The 23075-nt window shown below is 44.5% G+C and overlaps 4 protein-coding genes across 4 annotated transcripts; 2 read left to right on the plus strand and 2 right to left on the minus strand.

Annotated features, from left to right (window-relative positions):
* The first annotated feature begins 1272 nt into the window (after positions 1–1272).
* Positions 1273–5904, plus strand: LOC100824931 (putative disease resistance protein RGA3). Its single transcript, XM_003575974.4, has 2 exons — positions 1273–5201; positions 5320–5904. The coding sequence occupies exons 1-2, from the start codon at positions 1666–1668 to the stop codon at positions 5324–5326; spliced, it is 3543 nt and encodes a 1180-aa protein (XP_003576022.3). The 5' UTR covers positions 1273–1665; the 3' UTR covers positions 5327–5904.
* Positions 5905–6131: 227 nt separating this feature from the next.
* LOC100845717 (putative disease resistance protein RGA4) lies at positions 6132–10810 on the minus strand. Its single transcript, XM_003575435.4, has 2 exons — positions 6961–10810; positions 6132–6528 (listed from the first exon to the last, which is right to left on the minus strand). The coding sequence occupies exons 1-2, from the start codon at positions 10694–10696 to the stop codon at positions 6446–6448; spliced, it is 3819 nt and encodes a 1272-aa protein (XP_003575483.1). The 5' UTR covers positions 10697–10810; the 3' UTR covers positions 6132–6445.
* Positions 10811–12214: 1404 nt separating this feature from the next.
* On the minus strand, positions 12215–17149 carry LOC100846023 (heptahelical transmembrane protein 4). Its single transcript, XM_003575436.4, has 3 exons — positions 16555–17149; positions 16138–16429; positions 12215–13197 (listed from the first exon to the last, which is right to left on the minus strand). Exons 1-3 carry the CDS (start codon positions 16785–16787, stop codon positions 12526–12528), a joined length of 1197 nt encoding a protein of 398 aa, XP_003575484.1. The 5' UTR covers positions 16788–17149; the 3' UTR covers positions 12215–12525.
* Positions 17150–18203: 1054 nt separating this feature from the next.
* On the plus strand, positions 18204–21977 carry LOC100828016 (F-box protein At3g12350). Its single transcript, XM_003575977.4, has 2 exons — positions 18204–19098; positions 21240–21977. Exons 1-2 carry the CDS (start codon positions 18376–18378, stop codon positions 21675–21677), a joined length of 1161 nt encoding a protein of 386 aa, XP_003576025.1. The 5' UTR covers positions 18204–18375; the 3' UTR covers positions 21678–21977.
* Positions 21978–23075: the final 1098 nt, after the last annotated feature.

Raw genomic sequence — 23075 nt, forward strand, 5'->3', positions numbered from 1 at the left:
GGAGCCGCCACTGAAGGTTGGGGCAGGATTGGCCAGGGCAGCCTGGACAAACCTTCAATGGCGGTTATATCTTTTCGCCACAGCAAACTGCTACGGGAGGTGCGTCTCCAATGGTGTAGCTGGGGAGGTGGTCAGGTGGTCCATGGACCACTCGGAAAATTTTCAATCATCTATACAACATAGATAAAAATATATTCAAAGCATCAAAATAAATAATTTTTTATGAATATTTTCATGTTGGACCACCTTGGAAATTTTAGTTGGCTACGCCACTGTGCGTCTCCAGTGGCTGTTCCAATTTACCCGCCACTGAAGAGGGGGAGGGGGGGTGCACAAGAGGGTCTTTTTCTAATTAACCTAACCTAGGAGAACATAAGTGGAAGCAACTTTGGGCTATGAGAGCATCTCCACTCGGCGCCCCTAAAGACCGCCCAAACCGGTTATGGGAGCACCGGCGCCCAAAAAATGACCCAGCCCCCCCCCCCCACCCCATTTTGTTTTTTCGTCCGGCGCCCCCATGCAGAACCCAACCCGCGGGGGGGGGGGGGGGGGGGGCGGGGCGCCGGCTCGAACCTAGATTGGGCGGGCCAGCCCTGTCAATGGCACAACCAAAAAACAAACCCCATTTCACCCTCTCCGTCGGGCGTCGGCCACCTCCACCCCCAAATCGCTGCCGGAACCACCCCTCTCACCGGCAACGGTCTGCAGCAGATAGAAAGGCCGTTCGCCGCATAGATCTTCCCACACCACCGCAACGTCCAGTTCTGCCGTCGTTGGAATACCACCGGCAGCTCCAAGCCCACCCCGCGACTACCCTGCGTGGGAGGTGTTCGATAATTTGCCAAAGCCATGGATTCGAAAGACGAGGAGATGCTCGCCGCGCTGTTTGACGAGGAAGTCGCCGCTGCCGATGATGCGGCCTCTGGCGGCGAAGAGGAGCATCATGTGGTCCTCTCTACCATCCTTGGTTTGATCGCCCAAGATGCACAGCGGCCCGGCAGGGGAGTTCGAGGATCAGCAACTTCAAGAGATGATCTGGGTGGAGCATTTGTGGTGGCTCAGATGAAACGTCTAGTTCTTCTTATTTGTTTACTTGATTTTGTGATTCAAAAATTATTAAATAATGAACTTGTTTGAATTTTTTTATTTGCAAATGAGAGCCGTTTGGGGGGTGGGGGGCAGCTCCGTGTAAGAGGAAGATTATCGTTTGGTGAACGGCACATGATGCTTACACTTATTTTTCGTATAATTCCCTGGTTGAGGCATTTCCGCGAGCAGGCAGCGAGCGCGAACGGCTGGTGCACAAGGAGCGATTGGCAGCGGCCGTAGGACACCTCGACCGACGCCGACCCTGCGACGGCCACCTGCGACTACGAAGAGTTCCTCCCTTTCGCCCCAGGTACACCGGTCACCGGCGGCTTCCGAAGCTCGCAGCCTGGTTTCACCGCCGCCCGCCGGTGTGCCGTCTTTGCCCCAACGCCATTTCAGAGTTTGCGGCGCCGTTCTCTTCAGATGTTCTAATTTTCGCCAAGTGGAGGGGCCGCTCGCAATTTGTCGTTGTTGAATTTGTCTACAGAGTCCGCCGCTTCCGGCCTCCCATTCTCCTCCGCGCGCTTCAGCGTTGACCTCGCAGTCCCCTGCCCTCGTCAACTCCGTCTCTCCGGCATGGCGGAAGCAGCCGCCGCCGCCGCGCTCGCCAAGGGCGCTGCCCTTTTCGTGGGGAAGACAGGCGCAGGTGCGGCGATCACCTATCTCGTGAAGACCGCCCTGGGCCGCCTCTCCGCGGAGGACGAAGACCTGCGCGGGAGGCTGACGGCGAAGCTGCCGGCCATCGAGGCCGTCTTCTGCGCCGCAGATCAGCCGCGGGTCCGGGAGGACAATTTCCTGGGCCCGTGGCTGTGGCAGTTCCGGGCCGCTATGCAGGAGGCGGAGGACGCGCTGGACGAGCTGGAGTTCCTGGATCTGGAGAAGGAGGCCCGGAACCTGAGAGCCAAGGAGGCCAAGGATTGGAGCGTGAGGATGTCCTCCCGCCTCCCTAGCATCGGCGCTGGGTTGCGACGGTCTCTCAACACCGCTCGCGGCGGCGGCACCACCAAGGGTCGGCTGAAGGATGCTCTCAAGAGGCTGGATTCAGTCCTTGACGATGTTGAGAAATTCGTCGCCACCATGGGGCTTCGTCTCCATCCTTCTTCCTCTGATGATCAAGGGTATGTCCAAGATCTGGCCAGCAGGCGCGAGACCACGAGGGAGCTAACAACGGTTGCTTTTGGGCGGAAGAGCGAAAAGGACGCCATAGTCGAATGGCTCGGCATTCAAGCTATGCAGGCCAGAGATTATGAATTGTCGGTGTGCGCAATAGTCGGCGTTGGAGGTATGGGGAAAACAACCCTTGCCCAGCTTGTCTGCCAAGATAGGGAAGTTAAGGACCATTTTGGTGACATGATTATCTGGGTGCATGTCTCTAAGCGCTTTGATCCGAAAGTGCTGGTGCGGACGATCTTGGGATCAATCAACCGAGACAAAGCTAGTGCCGAGGCCTTGGACCCTCTGCAATCAGATCTTACTAAAGAGTTGCTGACTAAAAGGTTTCTGCTGGTTTTGGATGATGCATGGGAGGACACGCTACATGAGAGATGGGAACAATTTTTAGCTCCACTCAGAAATAGTGCCCCAATGGGAGGCAGGATCTTGCTCACAACCCGAAAGGGATCTGTGGCTGATGCAGTTAAACGCCAGATGCCAGCTGGATATAAATGTATGGAACTGAGGGGTTTAGATCAGCAAGACACTCTAAAGCTCTTCAATCATCATGCGTTCGGTAGCTCGACTCAGAATGATAATTCAGAGATCCGATTGATTGGTGAACAGATTGCTAGAAGGCTCTGGGGTTGTCCTTTTTTAGCAAAAGTAATTGGTCAGCAACTGAGGGACAATACAGATTGTCAAAAATGGAAAAACATCTTAAACCAAGATATCCACCAGTTTGATGAAATTGCACCTAGAATTATAGAGATGCTCAGGTTGAGCTACGAAGACCTGACTTATGAGGTGCAGCTTTGTTTTCGATACTGCAGCATATTTCCTCCACATTACAAGTTCAAGATGGAAGCAGTGATCGAGATGTGGGTGAGTTCAGGTTTAATTTTGCGAAGGGAAAATGGTCTGAAGAACCGGGAGGATATTGCTAGAGAGCACTTCAATATTCTGACACGAAAATCATTCTTTTCATTGTTACCCAGAGAACTGAATGCTGATCCTTCTGAAGATTACTATGTCATGCATGACTTGATTTATGAATTGGCCTGTTCTGTTTCAACTGATGAATGTTCAAGGTTTCAAACTGTCAACAACAACACCAACATACTTCCTGAAGTGCGTCACTTGTACATTGAAGGTGTAAATTCTCAAAGTATTAACATCATTTCACAGTCCAAGTACCTACGTACTCTTATCATATCAAGTGAGGAAAGCTCCATTCAGAAAGAACTTCTGCATGATCTTAGGAATGCCATAAAAGGCAGAACAAGTTTGCGGCTCCTAAAGTTATGTGGAAATGCTTTTACTGGGATGAACAATGCTATCTCTGAACTGAAGCACCTGAGGTACATCTCTATGTCGGTTACCAAGGAATCCAATCTCTGCAACTTGTTTAAGCTATGTCACTTGGAGGTCCTTCAAATCCTGAAGATAGAGAAAGAAGAAAAAGAGAGCCCCATTGATATAAGTAGCCTACGTCACTTGCAGAAACTGCATCTTCCTAAAAATTCTTTGTCGAGGATACCCTACATTGGAAGATTGACTACTCTTCGAGAATTGAACGGGTTCAGTGTGAGAAAAATAGACGGCCACAAAATAACCGAGTTGAGGGATTTAAGGATGATCCAGAAAATTATTGTGCTTGATGTCCAAAATGTTAGCGATGACACAGAAGCTTCTTTGGCTGAATTGGATAAGAAGACGGATATGAAGGTATTGTCTTTTGGATGGTCCGATGTAGCTAGAACTGATGATCAGATCCTTAATAAGCTTATTCCTAACAGCAATCTCAAGCATCTGATTATTTCTGGATACGGCGGCATTAAACCTCCAATGTGGATGGAAATTCCGTACCTTTCTAATTTAGTACATCTGAAGCTTGATGGATGTTTGGAATGGGACAATCTCCCTTCTCTTGGCAGGTTATTTACTCTGAGGCATGTCTTTCTGGAGAACCTCCCAAAACTGAAATATATTGTTAGGTCATTCTATGGCTCCGATGCTTACAGTTATAGGGGAAAATGGATGAAAGGATCTGGTCCTGAGGGATTGCCTCCTCATCTAATTACATTTGTTGTGAAAGATTGCCCAGAGCTGTTAGAGCTACCTGATCTGCCCTTCAGTCTGCGGCATTTGGGGATAGATGCAGTTGGAATCTCTAATCTGCCAAACATGTGTCATCACAAGGGATCAAAAGGTGTTTCCACAATCGATCCACAGCTTTCTATTCTGCATATAGAGTCGTGTGATCTTTTGATTTCTCTAGATGGGTGTTTCTTACAAGAGGAACACTACAAAGCTCTCAGCGTACTAAAACTTTTCTGTTGCCATGAACTGAGGTCCCTTCCGGTTGCAGCAGATTTCGAACGAATATATAAATTGGAGAGTGTTGAAATTGTTCGATGTAATAGCCTGTCATCTCTGGGTGGTCTAGGAGCTCTTTCTGTTCTTAAATCACTGAAAATAGAGAAGTGTGGTAATCTGGTTACTAGTTCATCATCAAGGCCCCTACCAGCATCTGTAGAAAGTACCAACCTAAAGCTTGACATGCTTGCAATTGATGACCATCTGCTACTTCTTTTGATTCCATTAAGGAACCTATGCCTCACTAAAAGGCTTATAATATCAGGCAGGTCTACAATGGCCGAGTTGCCTGGGGAATGGTTGCTGCAGAACAGTGATCACCTAGAGCACATAGAAATAAGCAATGCAGAACTGCTGAAATCTCTGCCTTTGAAGATGAACGATTTGCACGCCCTTCGGAGTTTTTCTGTACATAACACTCACATCCTTCAATCTTTCCCATCCATGCCACCGAACCTATGGGTCCTTACCATCCATGGTTGCTGCCTTGAGTTGAAAGAAAATTGCCAGGTCGGTGGTTCTGAGTGGTCAAAGATAAGTCGGATCCCTATTTGTCGCATATCTCCAAGAGTAAATGAAAGGTATGCAATTTTTGTCTTCCCATATATGTATTCCCTCTTGACTTCTGAAGTTAAACATTTAAGCCTCAATAACACACGGACACACATAAGAGGCTAACATTTCTGTGTACAATTTCAGACAATGAGTTATACATTCTCGAGGGAAGAGCTCAACTGGATGTTGGCTAGAAAACACAAACCTTTGAGGTAATCAACAAGTGTTCAAGGTTTTGCATATGCAGACTCATAAGAAGTGCCTATGAGAAGTAAAAAAGGGTCCAAAGAAGCCAAGTTATCCATCAATGTATAGTTTACAGAGATGATTACTTGTTCTGGGCCAATTTGAATGGACGGAGACATGGAAGAAGAAAAAATGACTTTGTCAGGACTTATTGTAATAGTAGTAATTGATTATTTTCTCAAACAATATAGTAGGTACAGTACTTGTTCACAACGCTGTATTTGGTGATTAATTAGTCATGCGTAGGTCAGGAACTTCTATGTACAGAATCCCAAGAACTGAACCAATCTGGATACTAGTACAAAGTACATATGAGCTCTAGAGTTTGTTTTGCTGCCAATAGATTTGTATTTCTGATTTGTGCTGGAAGAACACTTTTTCTCTAAAAAGATGTGCTGGAAGAATAGAGGTGTCGTGCACTGGTGCAAAGCTTCTATTGGTTCTGGATCAGTGTTCAATAAAAATTATGGACTTTGGCCTGTCTATGCTTTTCTTCTCCTTTTTGGGACGTGAAACCGCTGTTGGACAGCATGTATGCTTTTACGGTGATGTGCATTGGTTTGTTCGTCTGGCCATCTCTCAAATGGGGAAATCGCCTGTATATCATCAGTTTATCCCTACAATCCGTAGTTCCGTACATATCTTCTTCGTTTTGGCACTTCTATCTAGGTGACCCATTTTGGCATTCTGAATGGGTCGAATGATGCATGTAGGAAAAAAGCTTATGAAAAGAAAATGGATTTCTTTTCAAAATGCAGTATCTCATTGATAAGTTCATATGATACTAAGGTTATAATTCCATTTCCCAAATGGAGAACACAAATGTGATCCCTACTCTGCACTACAGATGGACCTTCGCACAAGCAAAAAAGAAAATCTAGTGTACAACTATAAAACTCGGCTCTTTTATGCAAATCTCAAAACTTAGTGATATCCAGGCATAGAAGAAAACAGCATCTACTCCAGGCACTCCAAAGCAGGCATAACAAAGAGACATCTCTAAAATCTTGTGGTCCTGTTGTGTTCAGTCTACGACAACAAATTCGCAGCAAGGATTACTGGTGCTGTTGTTGAACTCTTGAGTCTGATCACCACCGCAGCTCATGCCTGCATGAAAAAACGTACGTCATGGTATGCAGAGCGTAAGGTACTAAGGTATGAGCAGCTGTATATAGATAGCAAACACATCCAAGATGCAGCAGGCAAACTATGGCTGAATGTTCCCCACTATAAAACTTCCCAAAAATGTGACAAAACAAAGTTTGAAATTCCTCTCGCAAATAAAAAGGGGCTGAAGTATAACAGCAGAAAAATATGGAATTTCTAAGGAAGCAGGTAGACAGTGAAAATATCACATCTTACTGTACAACATTATACAAAATTTTGCAGTGATGTAGCAACATGCAAGACAGTAGCAGTAGACTGAGATTTGAATATCTAATATAATCCTTACTATGTGTAGGAGTGTGAGCACCAGTGCAAACTATAGACTTGATTGTCACTTGACAAAATGAACAGAGGAAAAGAAATAAAGTTCACCTTCAGAATAGGCCTTCATATCCACATCCGGAATGTGAGCAATTCTGCCCCAGTCAAGACCAACATCCTTTTCGTAGCGCTTCAGAAACATTCTATCACAACCCCAGATTGTCAGCTTTCTGAGTGACATGGGCATTTGTGGGAGTGATTGAATCAGAGGGGCTCTTTCTATATGCAAACTTTGTAGCGATTCAAGATATATCATCTGGGATGGCAGGGAGCATAGGGACTCAGCAACTCCAATTTCAATTGAATGGAGGGAAACAGCATTCTGTAGCAACCATTCCCCAGGCAAGGACTTCATTGCATTGTCATCACATATCTGCAGCTCTTCAATATATCTGAGGCTCTTTATTGGCTCCACCAGCAACAAGGCTTGACGGTCAATTTCAAGCTTTAGTAGCTTAAAGGAGCAGCCAGCCTGTTGTGAGTATGAAAAATGGAGCTTGTCACAGCATAGTATTGACAGCACTCTCAGCGTGGCAACAATTCCAAGCGCACCCAAGGACAACAAGTTTTTGCATCTGGCTATTGACACGTCATAGAGATTGTTCAGAGTCGCAAACACATTCTCTGATGGAAGTTTCTCTAAATTACTGCAACTGAACAGTGATAACCTTCGGAGAAAGGTGAGGTTTTGCAGTGACATGAGAACTGAAACTTCAATATCACCACATGGATTTATATCCAAGTTCGTGAGTGACACAGGTAGTACACTGCCTTCAGTCTTGGCATCTCTTAGGATTGGGCATCCAACCATCTCTAGGATATTCAGGCGAGGCAGTTCCGTGAAACCCTTTTTTGGCAGATGGCATAGCCTTTGGCAATGCCTTATAATCAATGTTGCAAGGGACTGAAGATGTTCCTGCTGCTTTAGGAAGCCTTCATCCAGAGTAGTCAAACGTGCGCAACTTTCAATGTGCAAAAAAGCAAGATCTGATTTTACTGACGATGCTGATGCTGATTCCCAATTATCAAATGTTAGACTACCAGTATACCTCTGATGCATTCTCGGGAGAACTTCCAGGCCTACATGCTTTATGATTAACTGCTCGAGTGTACAAGGTATGGCAGGAAGGTTCTTCAGGCTAGGGCAGCTTCGAACTATCAGAGTGTTAAGAAATGGAGGTAAAAGAGCATCTTCTGATTCGCTGGTCCCAAAATGCTCCTCTTCACCTATATATTCTAACTGAGAAAGATGCTCCAACTTTAGATACTTCAGTGAATTTAGGTCCTTAAGTGAGGGCAGGGTCTTCCATTTCATGCAATACTCGAGCTCTAGCAACACCAAATTGATGGGCAGCGATTTCTCAATCCACTGTGGAAGTAGGACTCCATTGTATCCATTTATATGCAAATGCTGAATTTCCTTGTTTGGTTCAAGACTATCTAGGACTCGAGAAGATAAATTCTCTGGATCATTACTGTACTTGTTCCACGATAAGGACAAAAACCTTATGCATTGTTTTTCCTTTAATTTGACCTCCATAGCTTCTTCGGAATTCCTGACATTTTGAAGATTTTTGAGGCTGAGCTTCTCAAGCTTTGTTAAATTACTCAATGCATTCAATCTGTGACCACCAATTTCCATTACATCGAAACCACGTAGCTCCTGAAGTGAGGTTAACCTTCCAACATCATGGATATTAGATAGCATGTTGTCAGGAACATGTAAACAACGAAGGGAATGCAAGTTGTATATGCCATGGAAGCCTGCTTCTTTTCCAGTCAAGTAATTTAGCTTGAACACTTGCAAGTGATATAGTTTAAAGGCTTTTTGAATATGATACCCATCACATGAGAACAAAAATAGATAACGGAGCTGAGTTAGATTGGATACTCCAACAAGTGCATGAGAAAGGGATGGCACATCCAAGTAAAGTAGACGCAATCCTGCTAACTTCCCCAGCCATTTCTCAAGTAAAACTTCAGTCTGTTGATCAAGACAAGTCTCACTTCGTATGATAAGTGTCCTTAATCTCCAAAATGTTCCGATCAAATACTTTATGTTGTGTTCAGTGATATTGCTAAAATGATCAATAGACAGGTGCTGGATTTCCAGCCTGATACTAGATTCCATAAAATAGTTTCTGAAATAACCATTAATTCTTGCACATTCACCTTGAGAGACAAATTCTGCAAAATAATGCATTATTCTGTGTAAAACATAATATTCTTTCTGATCTCCATTAGAAGGATCTCTTCCTAACACACGGCAAAAGAATGACTTTCTTGTCAATACACGAAAGCACTGTTGCCCGACATCCTCTGGGTTCGGTAGGCTGAAATTTTCTGTTCTGGGGAAGCCAGAATCCCCTGGCTTTGGTGAGGCGAAAGGTAAGCCAATATCCCCTGGTTTTGATGAAACAAAAGGTATTAATCCAGAACACACCCACATGTTTACCAGTTCTTCCTTGCTAAATCTGTATCCGTTTGGAAATATACCACAGTACTTAAAGCAAGCTTTCAGTTGTCTAGGCAGGCGATCATAGCTCAATTGGAGAACTTGAAGAATGCCACGCATTAGAATGCCATGCATTCCAGTGATATTGTGCATTTCTTCATGCAATATTGTGCGCCAATAACTTGCAAGTATGTTGTCCTTCAACTGTGAAGTGATAGCTAATGTAAGGATGGGGCATCCTCCAAATTTTTGTGCTATTTGTTCGCCAACCAAGAGAAGGTCGGCATGATCTTCAAACTTTATGTGAGGAGTTAATTCGCTTTTGAAGAGTAAGAAATTGCTGTGTTCATCTAATTCATCCAGTGTCAAAAACTCAGCCTCGCCTCCTACTACATCAGCAGCCATATCTGCTACTGATTGCATTCTAGTGGTCAGCAGGATTTTGCTTCCTCTCATAGCAGATCTTAGTGGAGATACCAAATTCGCCCATTTTTCTGTGCTCTCATCTTCCCAGACATCATCTAGAATGAGCAAGATCTTCTTACCTCTGAGTTTTTCTGCAAGATAATATTGCATAGAGTCGATTCTAGAACGAGCAGGAAAACCAATCGACCTCAATATTTCAGTTGTTATTGCTTCTGCTCCAAGATCAACAGCCTGTGGCACCCAGACAACATAGTCAAAATTCACTGAGACTCTCGAATCTTCATGAACGAGTTGAGCAAGTGCAGTTTTCCCCATTCCAGCCATACCTACTATTGCAAAACATGAGATAGGACTTGAGCTAGCAACTTGAGTCACCCAATGTACTATTTGTTCTTTCTCCTTGTCCCGGCCAAACACATCCCCTGTGGCTCTCTGTCTCTGGAGACTGGGCTGCTGAGATGCACCGGAAGAATCCAAAGCTATATTCTCTGCATATCCTGATGCAAAATAATCTAAAGCCCTGATGGCGCTCCTTAGCTGTTGCAAGTTGCTGCTCCGAACAGCAACTCTTGCAACTTTGTTGAAAATCTTTGTCTTGACAAACTTGGAGATGGGATGACGAACCTCTTCCTCCAATCGGTGGCTCAAATATTTGTACTCGATATCGTCGATGGCATCCTCGACATATTCAACTAATCTTCTGAAGTGCCATACCTTTGGACCCGGACATCGTGGCAAAGGCTTTTCCCCATACCCTCGGTGGATAGTATGGAGATCCTGCGACAGCTTTGCCTTCTCCTCCTCGCTGTAGCCAGACCGGCCACCCAAGTAGGAGAAGGCCTTGTCCAGCAACAAGATGGCTTGCGCTACAGTCGATTTCCCTAGGTTCAGATGCTCTTCCTCCATGTTTGAGGTGTCAGATGTGAAATGGACCAAGAGAAGAGAGAGGGGTCAACGGGAAGAGGGGGGCTGGAGAAGGAAGCCGCTACTTGGTGTCCTGGCGATGAAAACGAAGGGACCAAATGCCCGGAAGTCCTTCCGCTTATCCATTTCTTCTCCAAAGACTCCGAGGACATGGTCATTTGTATTATGGACAAGAAACAAGGGCCAAAGTGAAAGGCACAGAATCAATGAAGTCCGGACTGCTCTCGTGATCTCCTTCCCGTCTTGCTTGTCCACCCCTTTCGATTCCTTGCAAATCCACAAAGACCTACCCACCTCATCTCTGGCGATTATTGTCACCACGGAACATTACAGTTCGGTTTCAAAGCCATAGAATCCTGCAAAAAATCAACTAAAATTCACCCTGATTTTTTCATGTTCGATTTGGCTCGCGTAAATTACATACACGCATTTCATTGAGAAATTTTTTGATGTGTTGTCCACATGGAAAAGACATAAATACATACATTTCGATATCAGATCCAGATTCATCCCCCCACCCCACTTCCGCTATCAAATCCACTCTTCTCCGGCGAGAAATCCCCACCTCCCCTCTTCGCTATGTACCCGGTGAATAGCTCTTTAGGGTCAGTTTCTCGCCACGGAGCCCGGACGGCTTCCCCACGCCGGGGGAACCTGCTGAGTGAGGAGGTGCCACGCCCACGTCCGCTCTGAGGCGGCGCGGAAGCGCGCATGTCACACCTCCAACTTGATGGGGCTCGGCGCATGATTTCCCAAAACCCTAGTGCGCCAGTAGGAGGTGGCCGTCGATTGGCTCTCCTAGAAGCTAGCTCCCGCTCCGTCTCCCTTCATGGGGAGGCGGTGGAGAGCTCCCTCTCTGCCTCCCGCTGCCACCGTATCGTCGCATTGCCTCCGTCCTCCACTCGGGAGGACGAGGAGGCCATTGTGAAGGGGTCCTCGCCGCCTCCATCGTCACCAAGGCGGAAGAGGGCCGTCGCCGCGGGGAGTACGACTGCCATCAACCACTCCATGGAGGACGGAGAGAAGAAGGCGAAGGCGAAGATCGAGGCCGACATGCAGGTATATTGCATCTCTTCCGACTCCGGCAAGGAGTAGGCGACGGCGGCGAGAAGTAGGCCGTCCCGAGGAATTGATTTTGGTTTTTGATGAAAAGCTCCTCTTCCAATATCTTACTCCCTCCAATCCTAAATTGTTGTCGTAATTTTAGTACAAATTTGAACTAAAACCATGACACGAATTTAGGATCGGAGGGAGTAGGTTATTAACTTTAGGTCGAAGTATGTATGAATTTTTCTAACTAATCGCAAGTTTAAGCTACTCTTTATGAAATTTGTGCATTGATGTGTTGTGCTTGTGCATGCGATTCGACGCACGAAATGTTGTAGTATGTTGTTATTTTCGAATTTTCGGTTTGCATTTCCAGTATCTGTTCTTCCCGACAAGAAATGGTACCAAACTTTCGTTTTCAGGATCGGCATTTTACGGGATCTGCTAGAGATGTTCCAAGCGCAACAGGAGTACGAAAGTGCCGGTCCCTGCAAGAATAATTACAAGTTTTTTCAAATTTGTACTCCAAACTACTATACACGTACATCAGTACATACATTACTTGAATCTGATCTTCCTGAACATGACTGTCTTGACATTCCCGCTGCCGGTAGTTCTACCTTGATCTCAAGATTAAACCCCCAATCACCTAATCAATACAGTTCCCCAGTTCCTCTTGTTATGTGTGACTTCACCAGCTTGGAAAGCATCTCCAGAATCGTTGCATGAGATGTGACTTCACCGGCTTGGCAGGCAGCCCTTTGCTAGCACTTGTCGGCGTCCCTCCACCGGAGATACTCAACTCCACCCCGGTAATGCGCGTAGGCACCAGCCACAACAAAGAGATGGAACAGCTGATGACTATGCCCAACGAGATCAAACCTCCCAGGGAACCACCGCTCGGGCACCCGGGCGGCATACACAACGGCGCCGAGCCCGTAGAGCGCGCCCATGAGCGCCTCATACCCCGCCGTCACCACGGCCTCCTCCCTCCTCCGCCCATAGAGCACGAGCTTGTGCGCGACGGGGACGAGCCCGGACGCGCCCATGGAGGCGAAGAGCGCGGCGCGGAGCGGGCGGAGCGCCGGCGCCTGGAACGCCGGCGCCAGCGACGCGGCGGCGGCGGCGGCGCCGAGCAAGGTGATGGAGATGATGTAGAGCGTGCGGAGCGCCGGGTGGCAGAGGAAGGAGTAGTAGACGACCGGGTAGAAGGAGGTGACGATGAGCGCCGCGATGCCGGCGTAGTCGAGGCGGAGCGTCAGGTACGCCGCCCGCTCCGAGTGGCACAGGAAGAGGTGGCAGACGCTGCTGGTTAGCAGGCACGCCATGGCGCCGCCCAGGTACGCGAACAGCGGCCACCGCGTGATTGGGTTTGGGTCGGCGGTGATGAAGACGACGTCGGCGGCGGCAGCTCGTTGTGGGCCGCCGCTGGCCTCCTGCATTCATGCATGGCCGCAGAGTTATGAATCAAACAGTATTCCTTCGATATTAAATTGTTGTCGAAATATTACATCATATTTCATCTAGACATCTTTTAAAAATAAATACATTCATATTTGGACAAATTTGAGACAAGATTTAGAATCGAAGGGAGTAGCAAATTCTACGTATGTTGATCTCTGCTTACAAAAGTGACGAACAAAACAGAGCAGAGGACTCGAACGGCCTGTATGTCATTTGGGAGGGGGAGAGATTGAGGTTCTTTTTCTAGAAAAACGGCGATCACAATTGTGAGCAAGTGCGCTTGTCGTAAAAACGCCACGTCACTAAAATTATACGATTCAGATGAGCATTTTTAGAAATCGAAGACTAAATTGCACGATCAACTCGATTCGTCGACTAAACGTGCATTTTATTTTTCTCGAAAGCCAAAACACAAAAGCAACAAAAATTAAATAGAAAACTCAGTATATAAAGACTTACTTTGTGGTTGTTGAAATATATATTACAGAAAATTCAGTATATATTATGTAAAATATTTTCATAAACATGCTAATATCTATTATGAGTAAAAGCCAATGAAGCTTAAACCGTGTCCATTCGGCCATATATTTACAACTTACAAGTGGTATTGAAGATGGTAACTCGACCAAAACGACCATATATATTTGAGTTCTTTTGCGATAAAATGCTTGGTCCGGTACTAGGAGAAAATGTAAGCATGTCAAAGAAAATGCAACTTTGTTAAAAAGAAGTATAAATCGAAGTACTGCTACTCATTCGGACCTATAACTTTTGTTAACAGTCAATTTTATAAGTTTAACCAATAGTATAACAACCTGGATATTTATAAGTGTAAAGCTATTGCTGTCAAATTTGGTCGAATTTTAAAAATCTAACTGTCAACAAAAATTATATGTCCCATATTTTGAAACGGATAGAGTATCTCTCAGTGCAATGCAGAACTGCAGCATACAACTAACGCGATTGGATTGGTTGACCAAAGCGACCTAATCAAGGCTTGCGCACCCAAAAGCTAAATGGTTGTGCATCACATTCATGGAAAAGCAGAACGTTGCACGGTGTAGTACTCTCTAATCTCCTATTGCTGCTAAATTACAAACAACTCCATGATGGTGACACAATCTTGATGGTGTCATTTTGACCATTAATTTGATGCTAACACCTTGCTTCACATAATAATACATATACATTTCCTGGTCAAAAAACCATATACCTTTTTTAAAAGTATCTTGTGCAGATGAATCCAGTACTATCTATGTCTATGTTTCTCAATATCTCTAAATCTGGGTTGTCCTAAGTCCAACCTTATTAACTTTGACCAAGTTTGTAGAAAAAATACCAACATATGTTACATCAAACAAACAAATGCAACACAAAAATATATTTGATAATAGTCTTAATAATACTATCTTAGTGTTGTATATATTGATGTTTCTTCTACAAAGTTGACAAAGTTTGATTTAGGGCAAACCCAAATATATAGACATTTCGAAACTGAGGGAGTAGTATAGATGGTACATTGTTGCTAATAATTCTATCTGTACAGATGGTGAATAAACTAAGAAAAAATTGTCTAGTAAAAATACGGAAAGACATTTGCGTTGTGAATATGAGTGACCAATATTAGTATAGCAGATCTCTACACTTACTATTGTCCATATCAAGTTGTATTAAAAAAACATCTAGAAACAACATGGTTTAGTCAGATTTACACCACTACACTGACATTATTCAAACTGTTGGCAAGAACCATAATTATGGAAGCTTTAGACGAATACGCTGGCATTATTCTGTTGGCAAGAACCATAATCATGGAAGCTGTCTTCGGGAAACATTTTGGTTACCACATGAATAGACCATGCACCAAAAGTGCATCAACCTATCAAAGTACTACCTGTGCCCTACCCGAAGAAAAGTATTGAAATAAGTGCACATTATTCTTGTAAATCTGGCCCAACCATCTCCTCAATCCTACCTGTGGTGTGTGAGCCCTGCCCGAAGAAACGCAAAGGACATAGGTGCGCATTATTCTTGTAAATCATTTCATTTGAACATGTGGTTTTGTTTAGCTGACATACTGTTCAAGTGGAGAAAAATAGCTAATTCTAATTTTTTTTCACACGTGCACATCATGTCAAAATAAAAAGGATTCGACTCTTGAATATTGACAGAGCAAAGGACGATAATCAAGGACAGAGCAAGTATTTCGATATAGGTCTAGCAAAGAGAAGAACCATAGTTAATCGTTTCAATAGCCAATATGCGCGGATATGTTTGGTTCATGTCCAACGTTGCCCAACCAAATATTAGCAAAATTTGGCTTGCCAATTGTTTGGCCAACAATTCTTGAGTCCACACTTGGACAAAGATTTAGCAAAAATCTGTGAGAGAGATGGCTAGATTTCCATTAGCAACCAAATATTTGGCAACAAAACAAACAAGCACCAAATTTTAGTGGGCTGCCAATATTTTGGCAGGGCTAGATTTGGCTCAAAAGCAAACAGCCCAGTTACCCAGTAAGTAAGCGAACAAAGCATGACATGCATGGATCAACCTCAAGACCCCTTGAGCTTAATTAGCACAGGAAAGCAAAAGCAAAAAAGACTCTCAAACATAAATGCAACGCAGCTGCCCTGCCTCACCACCGGCCCCCATTAAAAACTTTTGCCAACCAACTCAAAATCAATATTAGGAAATTCTACCTACCTTCAACATGAGAGGTCCAGTTAAGCAGAGCACATGAACAAATGACAAAGGAACTCAACTAACCTAGTACTAGTAATTTAAAAAACATCCAAAATATGTTCACTAAAAACAGTACTGTGCACATGGTTTGAGCACTGTGGTGACGAGCAATCATAAACTAACGGAGTAGTAGCATTATTATCAGTTAATAGGGTCAGTTGTAGTACCTGGATCATGGCTTGACTGTGAGGGAGTGAGGAGGATGCGTTGGTCGGGCAGCTGGTTGGGATCTTCTCCTCGTCTCCACACAACTCTGCAGCAGCTGGAGTGAGCAGGAGGCTGCAGGCTGCTTCATGCCTCAAGGCCCCTGTCACGTTGGCCACCGCCATCAGATCTCCCCAGTAGCTCCTCACTGATGAAGCATCATCAAACCTGTCGCTGCTGCCGCTGCCGTCCCTTGGGATCACCGCTGCCGTGAGGACCGTCAGGCACAGGAACAGCAGGAATCCCATCAAATGCCTGCTCACATGCAGAGCCAGAAACAGAGTTCAAATTCAGAAAAAGTTTGATCCAAGCATGCCAATGAGGAGTTCAAATTGAGAAACAGAGTTCGAATTCATTCAGCGGGATTAAAGGGGACTTACGACCAGACGTTGAGGGTCTCGTTGTGGACGGAGAAGACGCTGAGGATGGTCTCCTTCATGGGCCACTCGCAGCGGTAGTAGCCATGGATGAACTCGTTGTCCTTGAGCCACTCCGGCAAGGCCTCGTAGCCGATCAGCTCGCACTTCTTCTTCTCTTTCTTTTTGTTGGTGGCACGGAAAGAGGTAGGAGAAGAAGCCATTGGTTCCTCCTCGGAGCTCATTCTCTCACCCATGCTTGCAATTCTTCGACGTACATACGTGCTTCTCGAGAAGGCTTTACAACCAACAAGACAATATATATGCAGCAGAAACAAAAGATGTTGGTGCTGTTGGTGTTGGGACAGTATATGAATGGATTATGGGACAGTATATACAAGCAACAGAAGACAGAGAGAGAGAGAGAGAGAGAGTAAAGATCAAGGTTCAGGTTCTGTCATCTGTGTGTGGACAATTAGAGAACTCTGTCTATGGGGCCAAACAAGAAGGGGCAGCAATTGGGATATTGGGATCCTCACAGAGGTCATATACTAATTCTAATAATATTCCAAAGTTGATCCCTCCAAAAAGATGCCAAGATTCCAGTGGCTGGTGGAATATTTGGTTGGGAGTTGATTTTGGGCAGGGGTACTGTTTCCCTGGTTCTGAGGAGGGGCTCTTTGATTCCGAAAATAACAAAAAGGTACTAGTATTGGAATGCTATGTCCACTTTATGTATAAGAAATTGAATTTGTTTCAAAGTTTGTTTGATTGAATCATAGAAAAGGTGAAGTCATGTTTCTAGGAGGTCTGAGTCAGTAGAGAATTTCATATAAAACATAGGAATAATTTCATATAGAGAGTTATGTCTACAAATCAAATAAACCACACGGGAAAAAATCTTATGAATTTCAATGCTCCCTGTTTTATTTGAAATCCTTTGAATCAAGAAACTTTGTTATTGCTAGCTTGTGCCATGTACGTTGTTGCATGCAAAAGTAAACCGTATTATTCATTCCATAGCTCTTGTTTGAGTGTAAAACTCAAAAGTTGGACAAATCTAACTCTCAATTCACGAAACGAGATAAGTAGTATATTTCCCAAGCAGTATCAAGCGGTACAAAAACCAGGAAACTAAATACGAAGCGAAAATATATTTAATAAAATAAAAATGTCAACAAAATCAAAATTGTTTCTTGTTAGATTTATTGCTTTTGATTATTTTTAAGAAACATGTGGAAAATAAGTTCATTCCCCATATTTTAAAACTGAAATATAGGATAAAAACAGATGCATAATTTTCTGAACTGTGCTTTTCGAATTTTTCAAATCAATAAATTTAGTCGGATTTTTCGTTTTTGATATTTACTCCGTTTATGCCAATTCATGCTCTACAATTCTAACCAACAATTGTTAGAGATTTCACACCCCTTTTTTTGTCAACATTTCGGCAAAAGTTACAAAAATAATACAGTATACTTCGTAAGACAATCAAACACTATTTTGAGAGATCCAAAGTATTGGTTGGGCCAATATGAGCACGAGTCTCGTAGGAAGAAGACCTGGTCGCTGGGCTTTTTTGGTGGGCTTTCTTCTTGATGCCCTAGCCAAACGGCACGCTCACGCACGGGACCTACACGCGAATATTCGCATCCCCCCAACCCATTTCCGGATTTCCCATTCTCATCCTCGCCTGAGTCGCTTCTCTTTCTCCCACGCCTCCGACCACCGCCCATTTCCAAATCTGCGATTCCGTCATTTCCCAACACACACAAACGCACCCCGAAGATCCCGATCTCCATAGCACCGAAGCTCCAAGGGAATCCTAACCCTAGCTCATCCACCATGGCGACCTCACTGGCAGCGGCGGCGGGGACGGCGCTGGAGGACCTGCCGGAGGACGCGCTGCTCGCGATCCTGGCCTTCCTCGCGCCGCCCGACGCCGCCGCCGCCGCTTGCGCCTGCCGCGCCCTCGCCAAAGCCGCGTCCTCCCCGTCGCTCCCGCTCACCCTCGCGCTCCGCCTCGGCCTCCCGCCCCCGCGGCCCACCCCGGAGGCCTGCCCCGCGGCGGCGCGCCGCCTCTTCCGCTCCCTCCACCGCCTGCGGCGCCTCCTCGGCCTCTGGCGCCGCCTCCCCTCCGCCCACTCCGCCTCGCCCTCCCTCGCCGCCTTCGAATGGGCTCCTCGCGCCACCCTTGCCGCCTCCCTCCTCGCGCCCTCCAAGCACGGGTTCTCCGTGTCCAAGTCCCCTTTCGTGACCCTCTCCATCGCGGAGTCCGGTGATACCGTGGCGGCGCTAGGGGAGGTGCCTGTCTGCGTCAATTTCGTCGGGGACAACCACATTGTTGTGGAGGCGGCGTCGGGGGAAGATGAGGAGGAGGGGATGGAGGGGGGCTCTCCACCGGAGGAGATGTACATGCATTTCGCCAACCGTAGGAGCCCTGGGGCAGGGAGGAGAAGGAGGGAGAGGCATGGAAGGAGGAAAGGGGGCCGGATGGAGGCTGAACACTTTGTGAGGATCCCAGATGCTGAGCCGACCAAACTGCGGCCGCTGCAGGGCCTGTGGAAGGTGCTTCCTCTGCACACACAGCTTGTTCCTTTGTTTTTGCATAGCACCTGACCACTAGTGTTTTATTTGAAATGGTTGATTGATATATACTTCCATGGAGTGCATGCGGAGGCGATACTGTTGTGGGTATTGCAAAGTGTGGTTGCTTGTGCGTGGAATTGTCATAGATGAGATGTTGGTTGTTGCACAGATTGTTTGTTATTGAGTTCCCTTGAGGTTCCCCGCTCTCTTTTGGGAAGCTTCCCCATCTTGATGGTCTTGCATTCAAGATCAGAATGTAGCATGCAGCCTTGTGGATATTGCGGGGTATAAGGTTTATTCATGTTGGATGGTTGCTCCTTCTCAAGGTCTGTGCATTGAAATGATTAGTATGTACTACAAGCAAAACAGTTGATTGTTATATTGCAGTCACATGGTAAGATGATCACAGCCATTATCTGGATTGGAAATAGACTAGAAGAGATATCTCTTGGATTGAAATAGCATAGCAGCAGCATCTGTCAGAGACTGGTACTGAAAACTGGATGTATTAGTTATTGTTTAAATCGCTTTTTTCTATAATAAAAATGCATGCCCGATTGTACGAAGCACAGTTTCAGTTTGATGGAGTTTGAGTGGTCTGTTCAAGTACAAATTATGCACATAGATAGTGTTTTCCCCAGGCCCTCTGCTAACCTTTGACCATGCACCTGCTTGGCATGTTGAAGTTGTATGCTTGCTAGTTGCTACAGTGGACTACACCTATGACTAGCAAAGGTGGTCATCTGGAGTTGATTGAATGATTGCCGTTAAACAGAGCATGAGGCTCTTTCTTTGAGAATTACTCCCTCCATTTCACAAAGATTGGCGTATTTTGTTTCGTTAAGACAAGGCTTTGATCAAGAATTACACTATTAATATGTAACCTATATGATACAAAATCATGATTTTAGAAAGAACTTTTAAAGACGAATCTATTGATATAAATTTCATATATGTAAAAACACATATTAATAGAGTTTTCATTGGTCAAAGCCTTGTCTTAACGAAACAAAATACGCCAACCTTTGTGAAATGGAGGGAGTAAGCTATATGTCATGAAGTTTTGATTTGTATCTGTTTGTTAAAAAAAGGCCATTTGATGATATTCTGGCTTGTTTTTGTGATGAATTTTGCTCACTGTTGACTTTCATCTCTTATAAGAAAAGTTAGCTCCTTGCTAGCATTGCAACTTGCGCCTTTCATGCTTCAGTGTTGCATTTGTCCCCATGCATATATACTGCTGTGAGTGTGGAGGCTATGTCACCATTACGAAGCTCTGTCCAATCTGATGTGCAAATTCATACTGGCAAAACCTTAGGGATTGTGGATGCTATATTACTGACCTCTAGTTCAAAAGCTTTGTGAAGTTCCATTTAGTGCTGCTGCCATAACTACTCAGGATATGATACTATTCCCTGACTGGTTCCTGTTCCTACTTTGTTGGGATGTTTAGGACTTTATAATCCTAAAATCTCAAATAAACATGGATATTTGTATTTGTTTTGTAAATGAAAGCTGCCACTTGTCCAGTTCAACTTTTCTGATATACTCCTATATTCTATTACCAACTACTGGTTTAGTTGAAAACCCATAGAGAAGGCTGCAGAATTGGTGGTTCAAGTAACTACATATGTACTACATAATCGTGGTGCTCAATGCGAAATTTGACAACTGGTTGTCTGTTCAATCTTTTGCATCCTCTTTATTTTCTGTGACTAAGAGCATGAATTGAAGAGAACCTTCATGTATCTACGTAGCAGTTGCTAATTGGAATAATGAGATCTCAGACAAGGTTTACGGATCTGTGCATCTCATTTGCTTGAATCTCTGTATCTCACTGTGTCCTTTCACTCCTTTGTAACAAAGTAGCTCAATAACTATAGGATTCCACGCTTGCTCTTTTTTATTGTTATTGGTTTTGTTCATAAGTAAATGTGTTCCATGGTAGCATTTGTATCATCTAAATCATTGTTCATTATTACTATTCAGCATTGCATCTTCTTGAAACATATTTATCCGATTAGAAATCATCTGCTGATTCCTGAAATCACCTCTTCTTCTTAGCTTACGGAATATGTTTGTTCACAAAAATGATGTTAACCTTTCTTTTTCCCTAACAGGGTATATGCGAGAATAGGACTATGGAATTTTACGTTGTCACCTATGATGACATTGGTGGAGTTACTTGTCGACGAGTTAGTGAGACTGGGGGCCAAAGCTCAGGCTACTCCCCCATCTTTTGGACTACAGACGCTACATTTCTTGCACCACCATTCTCTGAACAGGAGCTGGATCATTATAATTGCCGTGAGCATATTCGAGGCGTGACTTCTGGCCATGAAGGGACTCGGAACAAGGTTGTCTCTCGGATACTGTGCATCAATTCCAGTTATGATGTGGTTGATCCTCATCTGTCAGCCCCCTTAGACGATACGAGGAATGTGGAAGGAAGGATTTGGCTTTACGAGGATGGAACCTTTGGGTTTGGATTCATTGGAACTAATTCCGTTATAGATCTGAGGCATGTCTCCTTGGATGGTTGTATCGACTCTTCATAGTTCATACTAAATATAGGTCCTTCTGGCATGTAATTGTTGCTAGGACTAGGAAACCTTTTGTACAGCATTGTTTGCACAAATTTGATAGTTGGTGGTTGGCTTGTTGCCTCCAGTTGTACTCTAGATGACAATTCACAAATTTGGCCCCCTTCTGTCATGTAATTGTTGCCAGGATAACCATGTATCCTGGTACTGCACTAAATGGTGGCCCCTTATGGCAACTGCTTGTTGCTAGAACACCCTTGTAATATTATTACACAATTTAATCTCTAATAAATTGGAGTTGATACATTTTAGGGCTGTTTATGTCCTATTTTAGGTTACTGCTTTGCCCTTATTGCTAACTTTATAACGTTTGTAGTCCTATCCAACAATAAAGGCTATTATTATCTCATGGTAATACAAAATGTTAATCGTTGTCTTTTCTTCCTGTTATGCTATTTTTGTCTTTTGCTTTTTGTGTACTAGGTACATTTGCTAATCTGCTCATTTGAGTTCTGTTGGTATTCCTGAAATGAGATTCCAATGGTAATAGTTGTGCCAGCTGTTTCTCAGGCCTCGGCTATCAAGATGATTGATTCCTCCACGTATCATCTATGTTTTCTTGTTCAACCTTTTCTGTGCGGGGAAGGTACAAAGGTTTCTACTCTTTCATATATCTCTTAATAAGTTACTGTGCTCATTATAGTTGCATTACCAAGCAAATATTCCTGTGCTTCATTCCCTAGGTAGATAGTGTGCCTGCCTGATTGTCGTCAGATCTCAGCATTGTTCATATTTATTACTTGGAATCCAATGCAAGGCATTACAGTGGTAATTTCAGCTGGTTTCATATCGTGTCAACAGTGACATAATGAGAAGTTCCAATTTGTTGTATATAACAGTGATGTGTTTTTTCTTTCTAATACACGCTCGTATCGTCTATCTTTTCAGCTCTAGGTGGAGACTTATCAAGATCTATTTCTTGTAGGAACCCAGTGGAGATATAAGGACACTGGGCAGTTTTTATTGTAGAAGTCCTTGTAGATCACATTCATGTGCGAATCAAGACCACTGTGTGCACTCTCTGCAGTTATTACTTCCCTGCTAGACAATGCCATAATGATACTGCTAATCTACCACACTGCCTGCAGGAATTATTAACTTGTCTGGTAACTTTTGACTTTTGAGCAATGTCAGGAATATATACATCTAAGAGCAGCAAGTACATACAGGTCCTATTGTTTAGCTGCACTGCAATATTACAATAGCGATAAAGGGTGATTCCCCGCTTTCCCTATTTTCATTTTCCTGATTCGCGATCATAAAGTAGGCATACAAAGATCCCTTTGCAATTGCTAATTTTAGTATGTCCTAAAATTGGTTGATTACACGGTGTTATGGTACGTCAAGAAAGGC

This window comes from Brachypodium distachyon, chromosome 4 (genome assembly GCF_000005505.3).
Source record: "Brachypodium distachyon strain Bd21 chromosome 4, Brachypodium_distachyon_v3.0, whole genome shotgun sequence".
NCBI classification, from domain to species: domain Eukaryota; kingdom Viridiplantae; phylum Streptophyta; class Magnoliopsida; order Poales; family Poaceae; genus Brachypodium; species Brachypodium distachyon.